The sequence below is a fragment of the Eptatretus burgeri genome, chromosome 7 (assembly GCF_056783735.1).
Source record: "Eptatretus burgeri isolate ZD-2024b chromosome 7, Ebu_testis_v1, whole genome shotgun sequence".
NCBI lineage: Eukaryota > Metazoa > Chordata > Myxini > Myxiniformes > Myxinidae > Eptatretus > Eptatretus burgeri.
Window position 1 is genome coordinate 16,832,145 of NC_140967.1, and position 21,670 is coordinate 16,853,814.

The 21,670-nt window shown below is 44.8% G+C and overlaps 2 protein-coding genes across 4 annotated transcripts in view; one reads left to right on the forward strand and one right to left on the reverse strand.

Moving 5' to 3' along the window:
• LOC147022743 (uncharacterized) overlaps window positions 1–21,670 on the reverse strand; it is a 684,736-nt gene that overhangs the window by 49,790 nt on the left and 613,276 nt on the right. The window contains exon 1 of one of the 3 annotated variants that reach the window (XR_015059891.1): window positions 6,889–7,042. The exons of the other annotated variants lie outside the window; for them this stretch is intronic. The gene's annotated coding sequence lies outside the window, so the exon portion shown is untranslated. Of the gene's footprint in view, window positions 1–6,888; window positions 7,043–21,670 lie in introns of those variants that run through there. 3 annotated transcript variants of the gene reach the window in all.
• On the forward strand, window positions 7,245–20,253 carry BBC3 (BCL2 binding component 3). Its single transcript, XM_085887535.1, has 3 exons — window positions 7,245–7,614; window positions 10,979–11,166; window positions 17,940–20,253. The coding sequence occupies exons 1-3, from the start codon at window positions 7,245–7,247 to the stop codon at window positions 18,021–18,023; spliced, it is 642 nt and encodes a 213-aa protein (XP_085743661.1). The 3' UTR covers window positions 18,024–20,253.

A 21,670-nucleotide genomic window follows, 5' to 3' on the forward strand; every position in this document is an offset into this window, starting at 1 on the left:
GCAGACACCGAGATATAAAGCTCTCAGATACGGAGCAACACCCAAGGCCACGTCCGTAGACGGTTCTCGTGACCGACCCCTCGCTTCCTCCGATCACTTCTGCTTTTCACGGACAGCTTGTCCGAGTCACGCAAACCCGATCGATCCAACAACATCCTACATTTACTCGATCACGTGCACACTCCGTTTTACAACCTGCATTCGTTACACGAACATCGACTTGTCCGTTCAAAATACAAACCGATTTTTTTTTTTTTATTACCGGTGAACACGATTCAAAGCCACCATGATCGGGACGACAACCGACGGTCCTTGTACGACGACCCGCGACCGTCGTGGTGCACGACCCGCTTCCGAGCAACACGTTGTACTTGCAATGAAGGACAAACTGGCGGGAAATTCTAATTGTGTCACACGAGAAGGTTGTGTTATAATCACACGCCAAAGACCCTCTGCCATTACGCAATTCGTTGCACATCATAAATAATGACGTCACTATAGCACCTATTATTTATTATTCGCGCACAGCTCTCGCAAGAACCCCCCCTCCCGCTCGCCCCGCCCCCTTCCCACCGCCGGTTTGGTTTTCGCGCCAAATTTTTTTTTTCCCACGGCAAGCGCTTGTCAGTCCATGAAAACACTGACACAGCACGAACCCGGTGCGAGAAGTAGACGTAATACGCGTACTGGGCACACTCTGTGACGTGCGTGTTCCGATCCGCAGCCGTGGCTCATGATCGTTGGTATCGACGACCGAGGATCCCAACTTCGCGCGCGACTCCGTGGATCCGTGCCTCTCGCAAACACTGATCCGGGGAATCCCCCGGCGTGCCCGGGCGTGTTGGGGCACGCCCGCCTGCACGCCACATTCGCGAGTTTCCTATTGGCCGAGAGCCGCGAAAGGGGGCGTGTCCACCATCGTCACAAGCTGAAGTCCCGCGAAAACGGAGCCTTTCAACACGGGCGGTCTTCGGTTGTGTTTCGCAGAGCGGAGACAGACAGACAGACAGACAGACAGACAGACACAGAGGGCGTTCCGATTTGTCTGAAGCTTCGAACCTTGAGGGCTTGGACCACTCGAGTGAACAGGTGAGGACTTTAACCGCGGACGATCCTTGCACCTCTTCAAAAGTGCTGTTTGTTGGGACAAGTGGCTGAGATTTCAAACACAGGACAAGTTATGGAATGAGATGTCGAATTTAAATTTTGATATTTCGAACTCAATCTTCTGCCATTTGCTTCTTCCCCAAAAAGGAATCTTTCATGTTTTATACTCAAAAGAACATTGTGTGGATATTTACAGGTGTGCGGACAGGACAGTGCCTTGAACCTTCGAGTGTGGTGAAACTCTTGAACCTGTCACTGTGGTTAAACTCATTAACCTATCACTGTGGTGAAACTCTTGAACCTGTCACTGTGGTTAAACTCATGAACCTGTCACTGTGGTTAAACTCATGAACCTGTCACTGTGGTTAAACTCTTGAACCTGTCACTGTGGTTAAACTCATGAACCTGTCACTGTGGTTAAACTCATGAACCTGTCACTATGGTTAAACTCATGAACCTGTCACCGTGGTTAAACTGTTGAACCTGTCACTGTGGTTAAACTCATTAACCTATCACTGTGGTTAAACTCTTGAACCTGTCACTGTGGTTAAACTCATGAACCTGTCACTGTGGTTAAACTCATGAACTTGTCACTGTGGTTAAACTCATGAACCTGTCACTGTGGTTAAACTGTTGAACCTGTCACTGTGGTTATACTCATGAACCTGTCACTGTGGTTAAACTCTTGAACCTGTCACTATGGTTAAACTCATGAACCTGTCACTGTGGTTAAACTCATGAACCTGTCACTGTGGTTAAACTCATGAACCTGTCACTGTGGTTAAACTGTTGAACCTGTCACTGTGGTTAAACTCATTAACCTATCACTGTGGTTAAACTCTTGAACCTGTCACTGTGGTTATACTCATGAACCTGTCACTGTGGTTAAACTCTTGAACCTGTCACTATGTTTAAACTCATGAACCTGTCACTGTGGTTAAACTCATGAACCTGTCACTGTGGTTAAACTCATGAACCTGTCACTGTGGTTAAACTGTTGAACCTGTCACTGTGGTTAAACTCATTAACCTATCACTGTGGTTAAACTCTTGAACCTGTCACTGTGGTTAAACTCATGAACCTGTCACTGTGGTTAAACTCATGAACCTGTCACTGTGGTTAAACTCATGAACCTGTCACTGTGGTTATACTCTCGAACCTGTCACTGTGGTTAAACTCATGAACCTGTCACTGTGGTTAAACTCATGAACCTGTCATTGTGGTTAAACTCATGAACCTGTCACTGTGGTTAAACTCTTGAACCTTTCACTGTGGTTAAACTCTTGAACCTGTCACTGTGGTTAGACTCATGAACCTGTCACTGTGGTTAAACTCATGAACCTGTCACTGTGGTTAAACTCATGAACCTGTCACTGTGGTTAAACTCATGAACTTGTCACTGTGGTTAAACTCATGAACCTGTCACTGTGGTTAAACTCATTAACCTATCACTGTGGTTAAACTCATGAACCTGTCACTGTGGTTAAACTGTTGAACCTGTCACTGTGGTTAAACTCATGAACCTGTCATTGTGGTTAAACTCATGAACCTGTCACTGTGGTTAAACTATTGAACCTTTCACTGTGGTTAAACTCTTGAACCTGTCACTGTGGTTAGACTCATGAACCTGTCACTGTGGTTAAACTCTTGAACCTGTCACTGTGGATAAACTCTTGAACCTGTCACTATGGTTAAACTCATGAACCTGTCACTGTGGTTAAACTCATGAACCTGTCACTATGGTTAAACTCTTGAACCTGTCACTATGGTTAAACTCATGAACCTGTCACTGTGGTTAAACTCATGAACCTGTCACTATGGTTAAACTCATGAACCTGTCACTGTGGTTAAACTGTTGAACCTGTCACTGTGGTTAAACTCATTAACCTATCACTGTGGTTAAACTCTTGAACCTGTCACTGTGGTTAAACTCATGAACCTGTCACTGTGGTTAAACTCATGAACATGTTTACTGTGGTTATACTCTTGAACCTGTCACTGTGGTTATACTCTTGAATTTGTCACTGTGGTTAAACTAATGAACCTGTCACTGTGGTTAAACTCTTGAACCTGGAACTGTGGTTAAACTCATGAACCTGTCACTGTGGTTAAAACCTGTCACTGTGGTTAAACTCTTGAACCTGCCACTGTGGTTAAACTCATTAACCTGTCACTGTGGTTAAACTCTTGAACCTGTCACTGTGGTTATACTCTCAAACCTGTCACTGTGGGTAAACTCTTGAACCTGTCACTGTGGTTATACTCTTGAACCAATCACTGTGGTTATACTCATGACCCTGTCACTGTGTGTGTGTATGTGTGTGCATGTGTATGTGTGTCCGGATCGTGTAATCGTTATATTACATATATGTATACGTGTGTGTGTGTGTGTGTGTGTGTGTGTGTGTGTGTGTGTGTGTGTGTGTGTGTGTGTGTGTGTGTGTGTGTTAAACTCATCAACCTGTCACTGTGGTTGAACTCATGAACCTGTCACTGTGGTTATACTCTCAAACCTGTCACTGTGGTTAAACTCTTGAACCTGTCACTGTGGTTATACTCTTGAACCAATCACTGTGGTTATACTCATGACCCTGTCACTGTGTGTGTGTGTGTGTGTGTATGTGTGTGCATGTGTATGTGTGTACGGATCGTGTAATAGTTATATGTACATATATGTATACGTGTGTGTGTGTGTGTGTGTGTGTGTGTGTTAAACTCATCAACCTGTCACTGTGGTTGAACTCATGAACCTGTCACTGTGGTTATACTCTCAAACCTGTCACTGTGGTTAATCTCTTGAACCTGTCACTGTGGTTATACTCTTGAACCAATCACTGTGGTTATACTCATGACCCTGTCACTGTGTGTGTGTGTGTGTGTGTGTGTGTGTGTGTGTGTGTGTGTGTGTGTGTGTGTGTGTGTGTGTGTGTGTGTGTGTGTGTATGTATGTGCATGTGTATGTGTGTACGGATCGTGTAATCGTTATATGTACACATATGTATACGTGTGTGTGTGTGTGTGTGTGTGTGTGTGTGTTAAACTCATCAACCTGTCACTGTGGTTGAACTCATGAACCTGTCACTGTGGTTATACTCTCGAACCTGTCACTGTGGTTAAACTCTTGAACCTGTCACTGTGGTTATACTCTTGAACCAATCACTGTGGTTATACTCATGACCCTGTCACCGTGTGTGTGTGTGTGTGTTTGTGTGTGTGTGTGTATGCGTGTGCATGTGTCTGTGTGTACGGATCGTGTAATCGTTATATGTACATATATGTATACGTGTGTGTGTGTGTGTGTGTGTGTGTGTGTGTGTGTGTGTGTATGTGTGTGTGTGTGTGTGTGTGTGTGTGTGTGTGTGTGTATGTGTGTGTGTGTTAAACTCATCAACCTGTCACTGTGGTTGAACTCATGAACCTGTCACTGTGGTTATACTCTCGAACCTGTCACTGTGGTTAAACTCTTGAACCTGTCACTGTGGTTATACTCTTGAACCTGTCACTGTGGTTATACTCACTAGTACGTGCCCGTAAAAAAAAAATAATAATAATAATAATAATAAATCAATATTCAAACCGCGAGCAACAAACAACAACCACACAGGCCGTTTCTTCGCTCGCGCATGCCCGTACGTGCGTGACCCGGAAGTTCGCATATTATTCGCAGTTATGAGTATTCGCAATTTAGTTTTAATACCCGATTATTCAATTAGCGCCACAGTATTTTACCTTTTCGCAATGTGGTGGCAAGGAAAAACAAAAAGAAGAGAAGAGAGAGAAAAATTTACTTCCTGGTTCGGAGCATACCAGCACTCTGATGTTACCGAAATTTATGCATCATCTAATATGAAAACGATCATAACTTGGGGCATTGTGTTTATCTATAAATGCGCATAACTAATCAAGAAATTATTAGAATACACGGAGGGAGTCATCACTCTCCGGAAGTCCGTACGTTGTAACCTGTAATGGGGAACGCGGCTGAGGTTCTCTTCCCCATCGGCCACGCCCACGCAGCAACGTGTCTTGTCATTGGTTTGGTAAATAAATGGCCATAACTTGGGAAGCGCTTGTCCGATTAATATCAAACCTTGAAAAGGCACATCCTCAGGTCCCCAGCAATACACCTGGCAAGTACACACACAGAGATTGCTGGAATTATAGATAGATGACACTGTCACTGTGGTTCAACTCATAAACCTGTCACTGTGGTTATACTCTTGAACCTGTCACTGTGGTTAAACTCATGAACCTGTCACTGTGGTTAAACTCTTGAACCTGTCACTGTGGTTGTAATTCAAGAACATGTGACTGTGGTTGTAATTCAAAAACATGTGACTGTGGTTGTAATTCAAGAACCTGTCACTGTGGTTGTAATTCAAGAACCTGTTACTGTGGTTGTAATTCATGAACCCAACACTGTGGTTGTAATTCAAGAGTCTGTTGTAATAAAATGTTCTACCATTACATATATATATATATATATATATATATATATATATATATATATATATATATATATATATATATATATATATATATATCTTCTTCTTCTTCTTCTTTCGGCTGCTCCCGTGAGGGGTCACCACAGCGGATCATCCGTATGATCTGCATAGTGATTTGGCACATGTTTTACACCGGATGCCCTTCCTGACGCAACCCCGGTCGCCTCTTACGACACACAGGGATATGGTACACCTATTTTTACCTGGGGCATACACCGGGCCCAGTACACTGGTACTCACTTCGCCGACCTCGGAAGGAGGTCGGAACAAGTGCTCTATATATATACATATATATAGTACTTGTTTACCAAGCACGTTTCGCAAACCTTTTAGCTCGACGACGTGCCGTGTTTGTTTATTTATTTAATTTGTTTAGCCACATCGTGCCCTTATGTGTACATGAAGACTGCCGAGGTAGTTTCATTGGTTTGGGATTGCAATCCAGAAAGAGTCGCCTCTCTGACACAGGATATCCGAGTAAGGGAGCAGAATTTGTCATTTGTTCAGGGTGCCGGCAAGAGCTGCCCCACTCTTCACGAATGATCTTATGCGATCTTTAATGCCCACTAACTAACACTAGCCCAACGAAAACTAAGTTTAACGTCCATCCGATGGAGGGCGCACATATTGATGCCAAGCCCTGCATGCAAAATCCCAGGATGAGAGTTTATAGCTGGGTCGGGATTCAAACCCTGGACAGACAGACACATAGACAGCTCAGAGGCGAGTATGCATAGCCATATAGGCTATTCTTCCAGCCCTCGGACCTGCCGTGTGCCCAGTAGAAATGCATCTTTCACGTTGGCAATCCCAGCATGGCGGGCACGCCCGTACCTGTGCTATGTCGCCCGTGCCTGCGACGCGTTGCCCGCACATTTATTTGCAGTTCCTATTTGTGCCATACAGGCAAGTCGGTGTGCCATATACCCCAATGTGTGCCATATAACATGCATACGTGCCATGTATTATGTACATGTTGTTGCTCGTACCTGGGCATAGAGCTCATATGTTCACCATATAGTTCGTACATGTGCCATATAGCCTGATGATGCCGTGAATCCGCTGGTTACACACGATTGATTACCTTGCACTCCCCTCGTTTGTTACCAGGCTAAGCATGTTGTGTCACATAACACGGTGATCCTGGTGGCGAGCTGTGGGGTCAGGATGAGTGGTGCAGTGGGAGGTGGTTTGTGGACCGTAGTTGCGCGAGTGGGGCAGTAGTAGGGATGGCACGCAATTGCTATTCGCGTTCCAAGCAGAGCAACCAACTGACCTTTTCAAAATCCAGGTGTGCTTGGAAAAGTCAACAACGCTCGAGTCGTTTCGACCTTCAGAGCGTCATCGGTAGACATACAGAGAAATGTGTTGCACGTGAGAAGGTAGGGGTGGCAGAGCGGCGGGAGGGTTGGGACGTGGGCGGGTCTGAGCCTATCCCCTCCCGAGCTCGTGCACCAAGCGCCGCCGGACGACTGCCGCGCTCAGTCCCCGAAGGCAGCCTCGCGTCGCGGATCTCCAGCCATGAGTCCCGTTCCTCCGTGCGAAAGCGCTGGCTGAGCCGGCGCCGCGAACCTGAATAAAACTTCTTCAGTGTGTGACGCATGTGTATCGCCCCCACATTCTAGAGGCACCATGGCCAAGCAGAGAGCCGACGGTGAGCGGGCGCACGATGGAGGGGACCGCGAGACGGCTCCTGCTGGCCCGCCGCCGCCGCTATCCCCACTGTTTCCCATTCCGAGCCTCCGCCGGTGTCTGCATGACCCTGCGACAATACCCCGTCGTTTTCTCTTCGGTTCGAGTCCGCCTGGTCACTCGGGATTCTACAGCGTGGGTTCCCCACCGAGCAGTCCCCGCGGATGTTTTGGACCGAGCGGCACGACGTTCGGACTCGATTGGCCACCCTGGTCTCCACCCCAGCGCTGCAGCTGCGATAAGTGGACCCAAACTGCGCATCAACAAGCGTCCGCAGAGCCTACAGATCGGGTTGCGCCTCTTGCTCTGGGTAAGCATCCACAGCAGTTATCCATACGCTGTAGTGTACGAGGACTAGGCATTGTGGGAAGGAAAGGGTAGACCGCTCTCGTGGTGTGTGGTGCTTTGCAGAGCGACGTTGCGTGGCACCGGCAACGTGGCTTTGTTTACGTCTGTGACGCTTGTATGGAGCACGGTGGGAGGGAGGGGGGGAAAGGGGGAGGGCAAAGGAGGAGGTGGTGCTTAAGCTCACAACATCAGAACGTCAGAAGCGTCATGCACGACGAGCCTTGCCATGGGAGGAGCTTGGGATGTAAACACATGACGTCATTGCGATTGCATCATGCTGAGTGGGAGGGAGGGGGTGGTCTGCATTTGGTGTGAAGGAGCGTCGAGCCAGCTCTGGTCACAGCTGTGGGGAACTTGTGGCGCTCTGGGACGTGCGTGCCTGTGTGTGCTCGAGAGAGGGGGAGGGGGTGAGAGAGGGAGAGAGAGCGAGAGAGAAAGAGAGAGAGAGAGCGAGAGCGAGCCAAAGAGGAACAGAGAAAGATACGAGATAGACAGAGATATACGTTCTAATTATTTGTAGACTCGCAAGCAAAGGGACCTGGGTTCCTCTGATGACCTCACGATGGGGGGCCCGGCGCGAGAGTGGGAAAGTGAGATTTGTAATGGTATATCTTTTTAGATCTTACATGTATATTTATATATTTAAATTAATTTGATGTTTCAAGCACATTGGCTTTGGCTGCTCGGATCATTATGTATACATGTGTGTGTGTGTGTATGGATCGTGTAATATATATATATATATATATAAATATATATATATATATATATATATATATATATATATATATATATATATATATATATATATATATATATATATATATATATATACGCATATCTGTGTGTGCATGTGTATGTGTGTACGGATCGTGTAATATTTATATGTACATATATGTATACGTGTGTGTGTATGTGTGTGCATGTGTATGTGTGTACGGATCGTGTAATATTTACATGTACATATATGTATATGTGTGTACGGATCGTGTAATATTTATATGTACATATATGTATACGTGTGTGTATGTATGTGCATGTGTATGTGTACGGATCGTGTAATACTTATATGTACATATATGTATACGTGTGTGTGTGTACAGATTGTGTAATATTTGTGTATATTTATATATACGTGAGTGTGTGTGTGTGTGTGTGTGTGTGTGTATGTGTACAGGTCATGTCTATGTGTATGTGTGTACAGATCGTTTAATATTTATATGTACATATATGTATACGTGTGTATGTGTATGTGTGTGCATGTGTATGTGTGTACGGATCGTGTAATATTTATATGTACATATATGTATACGTGTGTGTATGTGTGTGCATGTTTATGTGTGTACGGATCGTGTATTATTTATATGTACATATATGTATACGTGTGTGTATGTGTGTGCATGTGTATGTGTGTACGGATCGTGTAATATTTATATGTACGTGTGTGTGTGTGTGTGTGTGTGTGTGTGTGTGTGTGTACAGATTGTGTAATATTTGTGTATATTTATGTATATGTGAGTGTGTTTGCGTGTGTGTGTGTGTGTGTGTGTGTGTGTGTGTGTGTGTGTGTGTGTGTGTGTGTGTGTGTGTGTGTGTGTGTGTGTGTGTGTACAGATTGTGTAATATTTGTGTATATTTATGTATATGTGAGTGTGTTTGTGTATGTGTACAGGTCATGTCTGTGTGTGTGTGTGTGTGTGTGTGTGTGTGTGTGTGTGTGTGTGTGTGTGTGTGTGTGTGTGTGTGTGTGTGTGTGTGTGTGTGTGTACAGATTGTGTAATATTTGTGTATATTTATGTATATGTGAGTGTGTTTGTGTATGTGTACAGGTCATGTCTGTGTGTGTGTGTGTGTGTGTGTGTGTGTGTGTGTGTGTGTGTGTGTGTGTGTGTGTGTGTGTGTGTGTGTGTGTGTGCACATTGTGTAATATTTGTGTATATTTATGTATATGTGAGTGTGTGTGTGTATGTGTGTATGTGTACAGGTCATGTCTATGTGTGTGTGTGTGTGTGTGTTTTGTTACAAAGACGTCTTTCTGTGACCTGAAAAATAATCGATGGACATATAATATTGATGTATAAGATATATAATGTTGTTACCAAGTATGGTCTACCCCCCCCCCCCATCTTGTGTTGTCTTTCTCTACCTACGGCTAATGTGAGCCCCTTGTGAACTGGCTGTAATGCTCGGAGCAATAACAAAGTGTTTGGAGGGAGCAAGGCATTGGGGGTGGCGGGGAAGAGTGGAGGGGAGAGGCCAAGATCTGGGAGTAAGGCTTTGGAGGGAGTGAGTTTCCCGCGACGGCGGGCAAGTCCGGGCATGCACTGAAACCACCGGTCCGCAAACCGCGTTACCACTGTGGGGTCTTACACAGCTCCGTCCGGGTGGGAGATGGGGGGTGGCGGTGTGGCCGAATGGAGGACGGATAGGAGGGGGGTGCTCCAACACATTATTTGCGATGGTTTCACTGAGATATATATTGTTGGAATATCCTTGTGTACAATTCCATGTTTATATAATCGTGATCAGGCATTGGGAGATCGTGTCTCCTGTACCACATCCGCCTCTTATGGTGTTGCAATGAACCATCAGATGATCAGGGTCTCCTGGATCCAGATAGGTTGCTTGCCAATGCCTTGGTGCCATAAATCGACGAGACTACATCTTGGCACTTCCGAGGTCGGTTAATCATCAGGACAACATCTCCACCTGAGCCATACCCGAGCCAGCCAAATGACCACGTGTAGTAAACAGTTATAATTGCCACCAGATTATGAGGTTCGTACTGATATGCTAATTCCTGTGATCGGAGCCAAAAGTTTGGGGTTCGGTTTGTTAAAGCAGCTTTGAACCAAGTTTGATAGAAGCTCAATTCACTCGACTACGACGTGTTGGTTGGACCCACGTGGGGTATTACGAGGTGGATGTGTGTTCGCTACTTCATTATTTGTTGTTCACGACACCCAAACAAAAACACAAAGCTAAAAAAAAAAACACATTCAAGGACTATGTTTCCTCGTGAGACAAATCACAAGCATCCCAAGGTTTCGCACTGCTCAGAAGATTGATCACGCAGTCCGCGTGGTCTGTCGGTCCACGAGCGGTCGCACATGGTCTGACTTTTTTGGTGTATGCGCTTCGCTTTGTGATGGTGTGCATCCGCGCTGCTTTTGAATCCCATCTCACAATAATTGTCGACAGATTGTCATCGTTGTCCTTAAGTTCCGTTAAGGAATAGCAGTAGAGACATTTTCTATTGTATAGTTATGCGGCTTGAGAAAAGACCACGGAATAACCAGTGCTCTCATTTCTGACCCACCATACAGCCGCCCCACCGAGACCCGCGCGGCCCAGACCCGAGATGGCCAGAGGGTCGGCAGCCATTCCAGATGTGGTCCCCCTGCGAGAGCACTCTCCCTTGCAGCAAGACCAGAACTTGTACGTGTTTGTGGCGAGGCAGCTCCAGGTCATCGCCGATGAAATCACAGCAGAATACTTTCAACGCAGAGAGGAGGTGGGTTTCTGTCGGATGGCCTTGCCGTAACATGATGCATTCACACCAACCACCTCGATGGGTTTTCTCCCCAAGTGGATTCGTTAAAAGGTCATGTTGAGGAACGCCGCGGCCATGTTGTGTCCTAAAGACAATGGTTAAAAAACATTATGCAATCATTTTGTGCTTGCTGATGAAAGTTTGGTTTACGGCCGAAGCAGAATTTTCTTTTCGGCATCAAGCAAACACAAACCGCACAGCCGAGCGGCACAGACGACGAGTAATGACAACCTGTTGGAAGGTGGAACTGCATGCTCCATGGTGTATCTCAAGGCTGTATTACAAAGCAGTCTTTGATGTTAAATAATCTCAAAACACCCTATCGAGGAACGGGTTTAGCTGGGGCGAGCATTCAAATCAATCCGATACCTCGGTTCAAAAAGCTTGGTAATCGGTTTCGCAGCTCGGGTTAAAGCCCGGGTCTTTCCTTGATCTTATCTTGTCTCAAGTAAACATGGCAGTTTCACAAGGCCACGGTACGCTGCTATTGGCGATGGTATCTACAATATGTATACATGCAAAAAACTGCATTTCCCATTTCAACTCCACTAGGGGGCCTTTTGAGGCCGCTAAGAGGCAATGGAGGCTGTGGATTTCGGGATGGTGTTAAACACGGACCCGATACATGCATTCCTTCGGAGGGAGGACTTGTTTCTCATAGAACCGTGAGGATAGAAAGCATAAGAATAGATGAGCATGTGTAATGGGATATATCGATGAGATCACCACCATCCTCGGATGGACGAGTGTATTCATCACCCGGAAAAAGTGTAATCTTGTACAAAGCATCCGCACCGCCTTGCGGCGGTTTTTCATCTCGGTGTCATAACCGTGATCTTGCTAACCAACCGACATCTCAATCCTAACCAAGCTCATCCTTTGTTGGGTCCTGAGGTCAGACGTTTCCATAGCAATGCGGTTGTAACCATATAGATTCTTTTATTTATTTCCCCCCCAAAGCCTCACTTTAGGGGAAGTTTCGCACCTTGTTTAGGAGAACTTGCTGAAAGGTGATAGCATGTTTTATGCCATGGCCTGAAGGTTCACCTTGCGTCTTCCGGACATTCCGTGTTAAATGCACTCTCTGTGTCGATAGAACCAAGGGGGGGGGGACAAACAACAACAACAACAACAACAAAGAAAAATCGCAATTCCGCAAACCATCGGCATGCGGCGCGGCCACGTGGAAACGAGTCGACGCAGATGGCGGGAGATTTTACTCTGTTTTTTTTCTAAAGCAACATCGCTGACTTCAGACCGGGTGTCTTTGTTCCTCCATCACTTGTTTTCCTTCTGCGGTCGTAAATGAGGTAACGGGACGGCCACCTTACCTGTGCCCAACCCCTGAGCTAAGGAAGTGTTTATATTTGGAGAGAGAGTAATAGTAGACTTTATGAAGGCTGGTGTCGGTCTGCGTCACAGGGAACAGTTACAACGACACCGCCGTGGGAAGCAAAGGACACTGACGTTTTTCCTCTGACGAAGGGCTAATTCCCAAAACGTCAGTTTCACTCCATTTCCCACGGCGCTCAGCTCACCTTTATCGACCTCAAGTTGATAAAAGCAAAACCATTTATATTTGGAAGAGCCTGCTTTTAGTTGAATCTCGTCCGACACACATTCAGCAGGTGAACACTTCACACACCTGAGTGTTGTTGTTTTTTTTTTTTCCTTCAATCGGAAAGCACACCTTGGCGTCACTTGTTTTCAGCTGATTGTTTATCTCGTAAGATCTATGTCATTCAGTGTCGATGAGGCTAGTTGGTGCACGTTATAAGAATGGTTGTCTGTCTTTAAAGGCAGTTCAGGTTAGATAGGTAGGTTGTTTAGGTGTGCGCACCTGAGCACATGCTGCTTGCGCATGTGTACACCTTATTTAAAATTACATAATTGGGGTGTCAGGTCTTTATGTGTTCCCATGAGTACACCGTGTTGTTCTCAGAGTCAATTGCGAACATCATGTATAGATTGTCCTTTCAGCCGCTGCTGATGCTAAAAATAGGTTGACATGGTTTGTTACATGTTCGGTCTCATTTTTGAAGGGAAGTGCTTTGTAACACGTAAACAGAAGTGATCCATTTACATAGTTTATGTCAGAATTACAGCTGGTTTGTCTACATGCCTCCGGTGGACTCTGTGGAGCAGGACGTGACATAAACTTGGCGGTATAGCTCGCTAAGAGCTAGGGCATGAAACTGGAGGTTACATGTTGAACACCGCTGTTGGTTCCACCTGACTTAAACCGATTTACTTGTAGAGTACGGTATAAACAGAACCGGGGATGATGAGAGGGGGTTAACCGCGCTGAAGCAACGTGAACCTGGCTGAAACAGAAGAAAGGCAGAGCATTTGCGACCAAGAGCCAAGTTTTGAAAAAGTAAGGGAAATGCAGGTCTCCAAGACAACATTGTATGCATTAAGCAGGTTGTTCTGCCACAGCGCCTCTGTAACACATCAGGACGTGTCCCTCCGAGGTTTTTTGGGGCTTTATTCCCTGGCAGTTGCCAGCCCAGTTTTTTCCCTCAATAACAACAGGCCGAGACAGCAGCACGGCTGGAGACTGAGTCAGCAGATCGAGAGGGAGGTGGGTTAGGATGGGGAGAAATGGGTGGGGGTTGGGGGAGGGTCGTGCCACGGAGGAACAAGAAAGTTTTTGGAGGGTGGGAATCTTGAGTTTAGATTGGAGGGGAGCAGGCTGTATTTCTCGCTTTCAGCCAAGCAGATATGGCACACATGCGTTGGGGGTTGTGGCGAGTGGTGGTAGTAGTGGTTGGACACGTGAGGTGGGAGTGGAGGAGGGGTGTAACGAGTGCAGGAGAAACAAGTAACATTTATCACAACATGAGCAGGCCCCCAGGGCAGAGTGGGCAGTGACTGCTTGTTGACACAAGAGGAGGGGTTAGACAATTGTGACAAGGGCCATCAAGGATTGAGTAACTGAGTGCAAGACAACCTGGCAGGAGGATAAAGGTTAATGACAAGGGCTTACGTTTATTGAGTTGTTTAATCATACTTTGTGCATTTGACATGATGCCATGCGTGCACGGCTGAATCTGGCTTTGCTGTGGATTCCTTACCTGCACTACATCGAACTGCAGTATAACCACAACTGGAAGGAACACAATCTATATTTCCCCCTCCCCCCCATAGCTAAGCTGTACATTTATACAAATGGAATGAAATAAATTTGTACAAACACATAAGATGTCACAGAATGCTGTCACTTAAACCTATGAGTGTGCAAGTTCAGCATTCGCAGTGCCAGTTATCGATGCATTTCTTTGCGCTTCAAGCATCATTCTGCTATCATTTGGAGTTGTCTCATTATAATTACTTGGTTGATAATCAATTTAAAGATAAAATCTTACACAGAGAATATTATTATGTGAATAGTGTTGATATATATATATATATATATATATATATATATATATATATATATATATATATATATATATATATATATATATATATATATGTATGCATTAAGACCCAATGACATCTCTCACCTATAATTGGAGACCACCAGCACACATCCCTTGGGTTCCGTACAAACACAGTGCCATCCAAATATGGTGTTTTCTGGAACTAATTACCTGAACAGGTCATAAACCTATTGCAAGGTGCTGCTGACACACATCCCTTCACCAAAACAGAAATTTAGATTTGGAGAGACTACTGGCACACAGGGGCATGCTCTATTTTTCAAAGATATCAGCACAAGTAACTTCTTCTTCTTCTTCTTCTTCTTCTTCTTCTTTTAACTCCCATTATTAACCCATCTTTTCTTGTGGGGTCGGCCAGGGGAAGATTGACCTGAGTCTTCACGAAACGGCTGGCCAGGCCGGACATTCTACTAGTTAGGGCAGGAATTTGGAATTTGGCCATGGTGCCGGCAATAGCATGCCTACTCTTCGCGAAGGGCACCAAAGGCTCATTCATGTCCACCAACTAATGTTGACAGATGGGACTCCCGTTTAATGTCCAGCTGAGGGACGGCACACACATCGATGAATCACCCTGCCTGTGAAACACCGAGCTGACAGTTTATAGCTGGGCTGGGAATCAAATCCAGGCTAGACAACTGAGAGGCGAGTGTGCATACCTCGAGATCATCCTGCCAGCCCCATATTTCCCCACCTACTGGTGGGTGTAGGAAATTCAACTTCACTTAATTAAATGAAGAAGAAATAATTATTTAATCAAAAAGTAATTAAGTAATTAGCACAACTCTGGCAAAGGCATCCAAAAACCAAGCTCGTAATATACACAAGTATACTCATTATGCCAATTACAGTGTACAAATGATTTGCGCACCCAGAAATGGTAGACCTATGTGGCTACGGTGGGATGGAGGGGCTATTTCCATGTACACTGTACATGTGGCAATATAAGGGGACTAGGTAGAGTACCCATCCCAAATGACGGGAGGGCTTGCAAAAGTATCCGTCCCCAGTGATGGGAAAAGTTTAAGTTAATCTATCAATTTAAATATTTCATGGACTTTAAAAAGGTTAATTGTGTTGCACTCATGGTTTTGATAAGAACCAAAGCTCTGAGCTACTTCTACCGCCCACCACAAAATGGTGGTGAAACATCCGGCGGCGGAGGTTGAGTTTGTCTCAAAACAGGGCAAAATATCCTGGTTGTGAAATAAAATTTGGCCTCAACATTACTCATGTCTGTTCTCCCGTCATTTCAAAATTGAATGTTGGGCTTTTCAACGCAGCGTGAGAAGCGGCCACCGCAAACAGGAGACTGACGAACACAAGGACAGACACCGCACATCACAATATATAATGGACGATTTCCCTTCCAAGGAGCTTCAACACAGAAAGAGACCATTCGGCTCATGTACAATGGTTGCCAACCTATGACTTTACATGCATACAGTCAAGGCTCATGGAAGAATGGAGTTGAAGGACAAAATAGAGGGAGAATTGGACAAAAAAATGGGGTAAGGAGGAATGGGGTGGATAAGATGGACACAGAAGGAAACTTCTATCCTCCCTCTATCCAACCGTCCCTGTCCTCCCCCTCCCCTCCCTCTTTCCCTTCCCGCACTCCCCTGTCTCTCCCTCATTCCTCATCTCTCCCCCAATCCCCTACCCTCCTCTCTCCCCTACTCAGACTGGGTGGTTTGTCATTGCCTTCCCAGCTGTAATTCAGGCAGGAATTTGTAACTTGGCCACGATGCGGGCGATAACTCACCCACTCTTTGTGAAGGACATCGTGGGGGTCTTAATGTCCATTAACTAATGTCGGAAGACAGGACGCTCAGCTTAATGCATAGGAATGACACACATACATTTATGATTCACCCTGCCTGTGAAACACCAGGATGACATTTTATAGCTGGGTCGAGATTCAAATCCAGGCGAGAAAGCTTAGAGGTGAGTGTGGGTACCTCGAGGTCATCCTGTCAGCCGAGGTAGTTTCTTAACACAGTGAATAAACTAGAGGGGGAGCACTCGGGAGAGTGCAAAACCTCCGCCGCCAATACTGCTGGGTCACTCAAGTGAACCTTATATCTTATTCATTAAATATGATGTCAACAGTGCTGACAGTTATAGTTCTTTTCTCCATTTTTTTTTGGGGGGGAGGGGGGTTGGAAATCACTTAAAACATGTAGAAATGCAAAAAAAAGAAATCGAAATTTTGTTGAAAAAAAAGTTGCAAAAATTTTTTTTCTCTAACAATTATTTTGGAGGGGGGTTGGAAATCACTTAAAACATGTAGAAATGCAAAAAAAAAAAATTTTCTCTAACAATTTTTGGGGGAGGGGGTTGGAAATCGCTTAAAACATGTAGAAATGCAAAAAAAAATTTTTTTTTCTTTAAATTTTTTTTTTTGGGGGGGGTGGAAATCACTTAAAACATGTAGAAATGCAAAAAAAAGTTTTTCTTTTTTGGGGGGGTAACAATTTTTTTGGGGGGGGGGTTGGAAATCACTTAAAACATGCAGAAATGCAAAAAAAAAATTCTCTAACTTTTTTTTGAGGGGGGGGGGGACCAATTTTGGACCAAGTCCAAAATTTAATGGCATGATCCTTGGACCACACCTAACCCCCCACCAAGTTTCGTCGAAATCCGTCGAGGAGTTTTTCCGTAATACTGTTCACAAACAAACAAACAAACAGAAAGGGGTGAAAACAGTAACCTCCATCCATCTTCGAAGATGGCGGAGGTTAACAAATTGTGATTCCCTGTTGTTCGTATGTGTTAAAAATGTACAATTTGTACATTTAATAGAAGTCGAATCCGAATCCAAAAAGATTGCTATTGCTGTCCCTGGACGGTGTAAAAATAAAATCAGAGACACAATAATTACCTTTAAAAGAGTGAAAAAAAAAGAGATGAACTTTGGTCAGTAAATGTGTGCATGATATCGAGTGATCCTCCACCAAATCTTGCTCAAGAGAAGGCAGAACTTGTACTGTCTGAAATTTGCTCCTGTCCCACATCCTCGCTGAGAGTGGCGGAGCTTTTTGCACCCTCTTGTTGAGTAGAGGGACGAAGCTTGCATCAAGGAAGCAAACTGGGTGTTACACACAGTATAAGATAAGGAATCGATCGTACATTTTGGATAAGAAATGGACGATTTTGTCTTATGGATCTCATGTCTGGTTCTTCTCAAGCAAATGTATTTTGCGTTAATTTGCCTTTCATTGATAACAATGGAATTTTCATGTGTTTCCAAGATCATGTCTGTTTTCTCATCCACTCCCCACGCAGCACCACATACAACAGCTGCGTCACAACCTCCGACTTTGGCGTCTCATCATCAATTGGGTCCTGGGCTTCTTTATACGTTTCTAATGGATCCTGGCACCCTCCGCTCTCCAGGCCTACCTGTGCCTTCCAGGTCACCTCCATGGTGCTGAGGCCCATCTCCAAGCCTCCCTCACCCATGATCCCAGCAGTTTGACCAACTCCAATATTCTGTTCTTCTCCATGTTCTTGCCAAGTGGAGTTGTCAAAAGAATGGAGCAGCTGGGGAATCAATGCCAAAGAGAGAGGAGGCAATCTCTGCATCTTGAGCCGGCATCACGCGTGTTGCCTGGCAGTCACAACGCGCTAACATCAGGCTGCGCCGCGGGCAGCCGTTGGTTGAAATTTTTTCCTGTGGACCGTTCATTCAAATAGCATATTGCTCCTTTGTGCTTTTCTTGTTCTTTTTATTTATGATTGCATACCTATCCTGCCACCTGCCTTAATCGGGCTTCCTGCAGATGCTTCCCAGTACTTCCTGCAAGACTCGCGTCCTTCGTTGAAGGGGCAGTTCCTTCCAAATCGACTCCCACGAAGTTTCCATGAAGAATACCACTGCAAAGTTAACTCTTCGTTCAATTCAGATTGTGAAGGCCTTCGTCCAGCATCTGTGCCACCGATAGTGTTCAAAATCCTTTTCCTCGGACCTGCCCGCACACGCTGCCAGCTCAGCACCACACAGCTGCCTATCTCATGACACTTGAAGCTCTGCCGACCCCCAAAACATTGCCTTAACGCTGCATTGTACATAGCGTGCCGAGATTGGCCACAAACTTTGTATTTATTTGTAGTTATTTCATTTTTGCTTGCATGCCTTATTTCTGAGCCAGCGGTTTTGTGCAATTTATGGCGCTTTTTGTTTTTCACTTCTCGTTTTAGTTCGTATCACGTGGACCTGATGAATTTGTATTTTAGCGTCGGCTCCGAAGTTTAACTCTCGTGATCCCGGGGGTTTATTCGTAGCGTCTTTTTTATTTTTTTATTTTTTGCCATGCCTTCTCTCTTATTGAAGGTTGAATGACCAAAGGTGATGTGGGTACAGACTACCAGCTGAATGATCTGATGTTTTAATTTGTTATTTTTTTCATTTTGAACAAGCTGGACCATGTGAAGTTTCAGATAAATCAAACCAGCATCACAAGCCTGTGGTCAATCGAATCGAGCACGGCATAAATGCACTTTGTTACTGGCATGTAGTTTTGGACTAGAATGCACTAAGGCTTAAGCTCAGACTGAGAGCCAAGGCCATTTGAAATTGTCTTGAAGGCGTGTGTGTGTTTGTATGTGAGGTGTGTGTGTGTGTGTGTGTGTGTGTGTGTGTGTGTGTGTGTGTGTGTGTGTGTGTGTGTGTGTGTGTGTGTGTTTGTTTGTGTGCGCGCATACATGTGCATGGTTATGAATGTATGTGCACTGTTTGAGTTATGCTCCTGCTTTTGCTGTAGCAATTTATTTGACTTGAGATTTGGGGGGAAAAGGGGGAGTTGGGGTGGGGGTGGGGGGTAAGTTTAATTACTAATGTCATTGAGCCCACAATCACACCTCTCTGGCTCACCAGCAAATCGAGTGGTGAACCTGGAAGAAAATTGACTCCTTCAAAAGATGGTCATGCTTGAATCTTAAACATTGTCATGGTGTGTGTGTGTGTGTGTGTGTGTGTGTGTGTGTGTGTGTGTGTGTGTGTGTGTGTGTGTGTGTGTGTGTGTGTGTTTTTTGGCAATCCAGAGTGCGCCTTCGCTGTTTCCATTTTATTTGGCCATGATTGAAGTCAAGGAGGAGTTGTATTCTTTAACTTTTCAGTACGCGCCTGAACAGCTACGCTTCCCCGTGTACACTTTTGCACACGTCCCGTGCTGTTCGGTTGAGTTGTCCTGTGAAACGGCTTTTCATTCGGGCAGCAGGCTCTGCTCCGACGCCCAACGGGCTAAGAGCTTGTACAGAACTGACGCGGAAAACGATTTCGGAGCCTTCCTTCGAGGCCTGTGGTTTTCTTGTTTTTTGGGGGGGGGAGAGGGGGGGCTGGAGCTTTTTTTTGACAAAATGACTTGCATTCTATTCCTCTTTTTGTACAAAAGAATAAAACAAAACAAATTTAACCACAGCTCCTGGGGAGTTTGAAACTCCAAGCTCTGGGAGAGTTATTACCGGTGTTGTTTCAACAGTTGTTGTGCATATTCTAGTAGGTTAGCTTGTTTATTTTGTGCACTAATGTTAATATTTCAGCGTAATGTAGCAGGACCGTTTTTTATTTTTTATTTTTTTTTGTCTTTCCTGCACTAGACACTAGGAAAGCCGCAAGGTGCAATATAGCTGTAAAATACGTTTTTTGCCTTCCGTGATTGTTAAAAAAGCAAACGTTTTTTTTAAATTGTTTTTTGTTATTGTTTCTGACAATAAAATTGAAATACCCATCAAACTTTGTTGGTTTATTGTGTACTAAGGTGTACCTGTCCTCTTTATAAGCCACTATGATCTTTTGGTTCAAACATTCCTTGCAAATAAATTGTCTGAACAAATACTCCTACTACTACTACAACTATGAATACGACTACTATGAATATTCAATGGCCCCAATCATTCCCACTTTCTTGTGACGTCAGCCGGGGAACATTAAAAAAATATATATTCTGGCTCAAGTCTTTCACAAACCAGGTGGCCAGAGGTGGTACTCGATTGAAAGTGGCAGGCATTTTGAATGATCTCTGCCTTTGAATGGACTTCTCCCTCATCTTCGTGAAAGTGTGATCTGTAACGTCCACCAACTGATACTAGCAGATGGGTATGTGTGTGTGTGCATGTGTGTGTGTGTGTGTGCGCATGCGTCCGTGTGTGCGTGCATGCGCATCTTTACTATAATTCACAGACTGGTGTTTGTGCATTTGTTTGTGTGTTTGTCGTGCTACTCCTACAGTTATGGACCAATTACATCAAGACTTGTTACATAGGATCAACATGACCCAAATTAATGTATAAGGGTGTTTTTATCTTTGCTAATGGCCTGGTGGTGGGGGGGGGGTGAGTGGGGGGTGGGGAGAGGGGCATGACACAAATTTTCTATGTAAATGTGTATCGTGTAGTGCCGCCTCTAGGTGGGAGAGGGTATTACAAGTCTCCACCATTTACAGTATAGTATTCATGCCCCACGTTTCCAGTACAAGTGAGGTGTTTTCTATTATAAGCAGTAGGTATGTTTTTTCTTCATGCATGTATATATATATATATATATATATATATATATATATATATATATCTGTTCGTTTGACTGGCCCCTGTCTTATCCCAAAGGGACGTGTTGTTCAATACGATCTTTCAATCTCAAATATGTGTGGCCCACATACCTAGCATCACACTGGCACTGAAATTCGTAAATAATCTTACTTATAATACGACTCGCTTAGCATAGTAAGAATGGGACACTGACAGAAACAACTGGAGGGTGGTGAAAATCACTTGTGGTTGAACAGCATAGAAAGAATGGGACACTGTCTATCTGATCTGGTTTTCAAACCGTTGAGATACTTGGCCTTTCCAAGGTAGACGGAGGTATACCGGACATTTACCAGGTCCGATTATGGGATTATTTGGCGGGTTCAGGAATTTGTAGATATATCTATTGATGATCTGTTCAGGATATCCATTATTACCAAGAAGAATAGTCTTGATGGTCTCAGTTTCAGCATGGAGTTTATCTGTGGAGC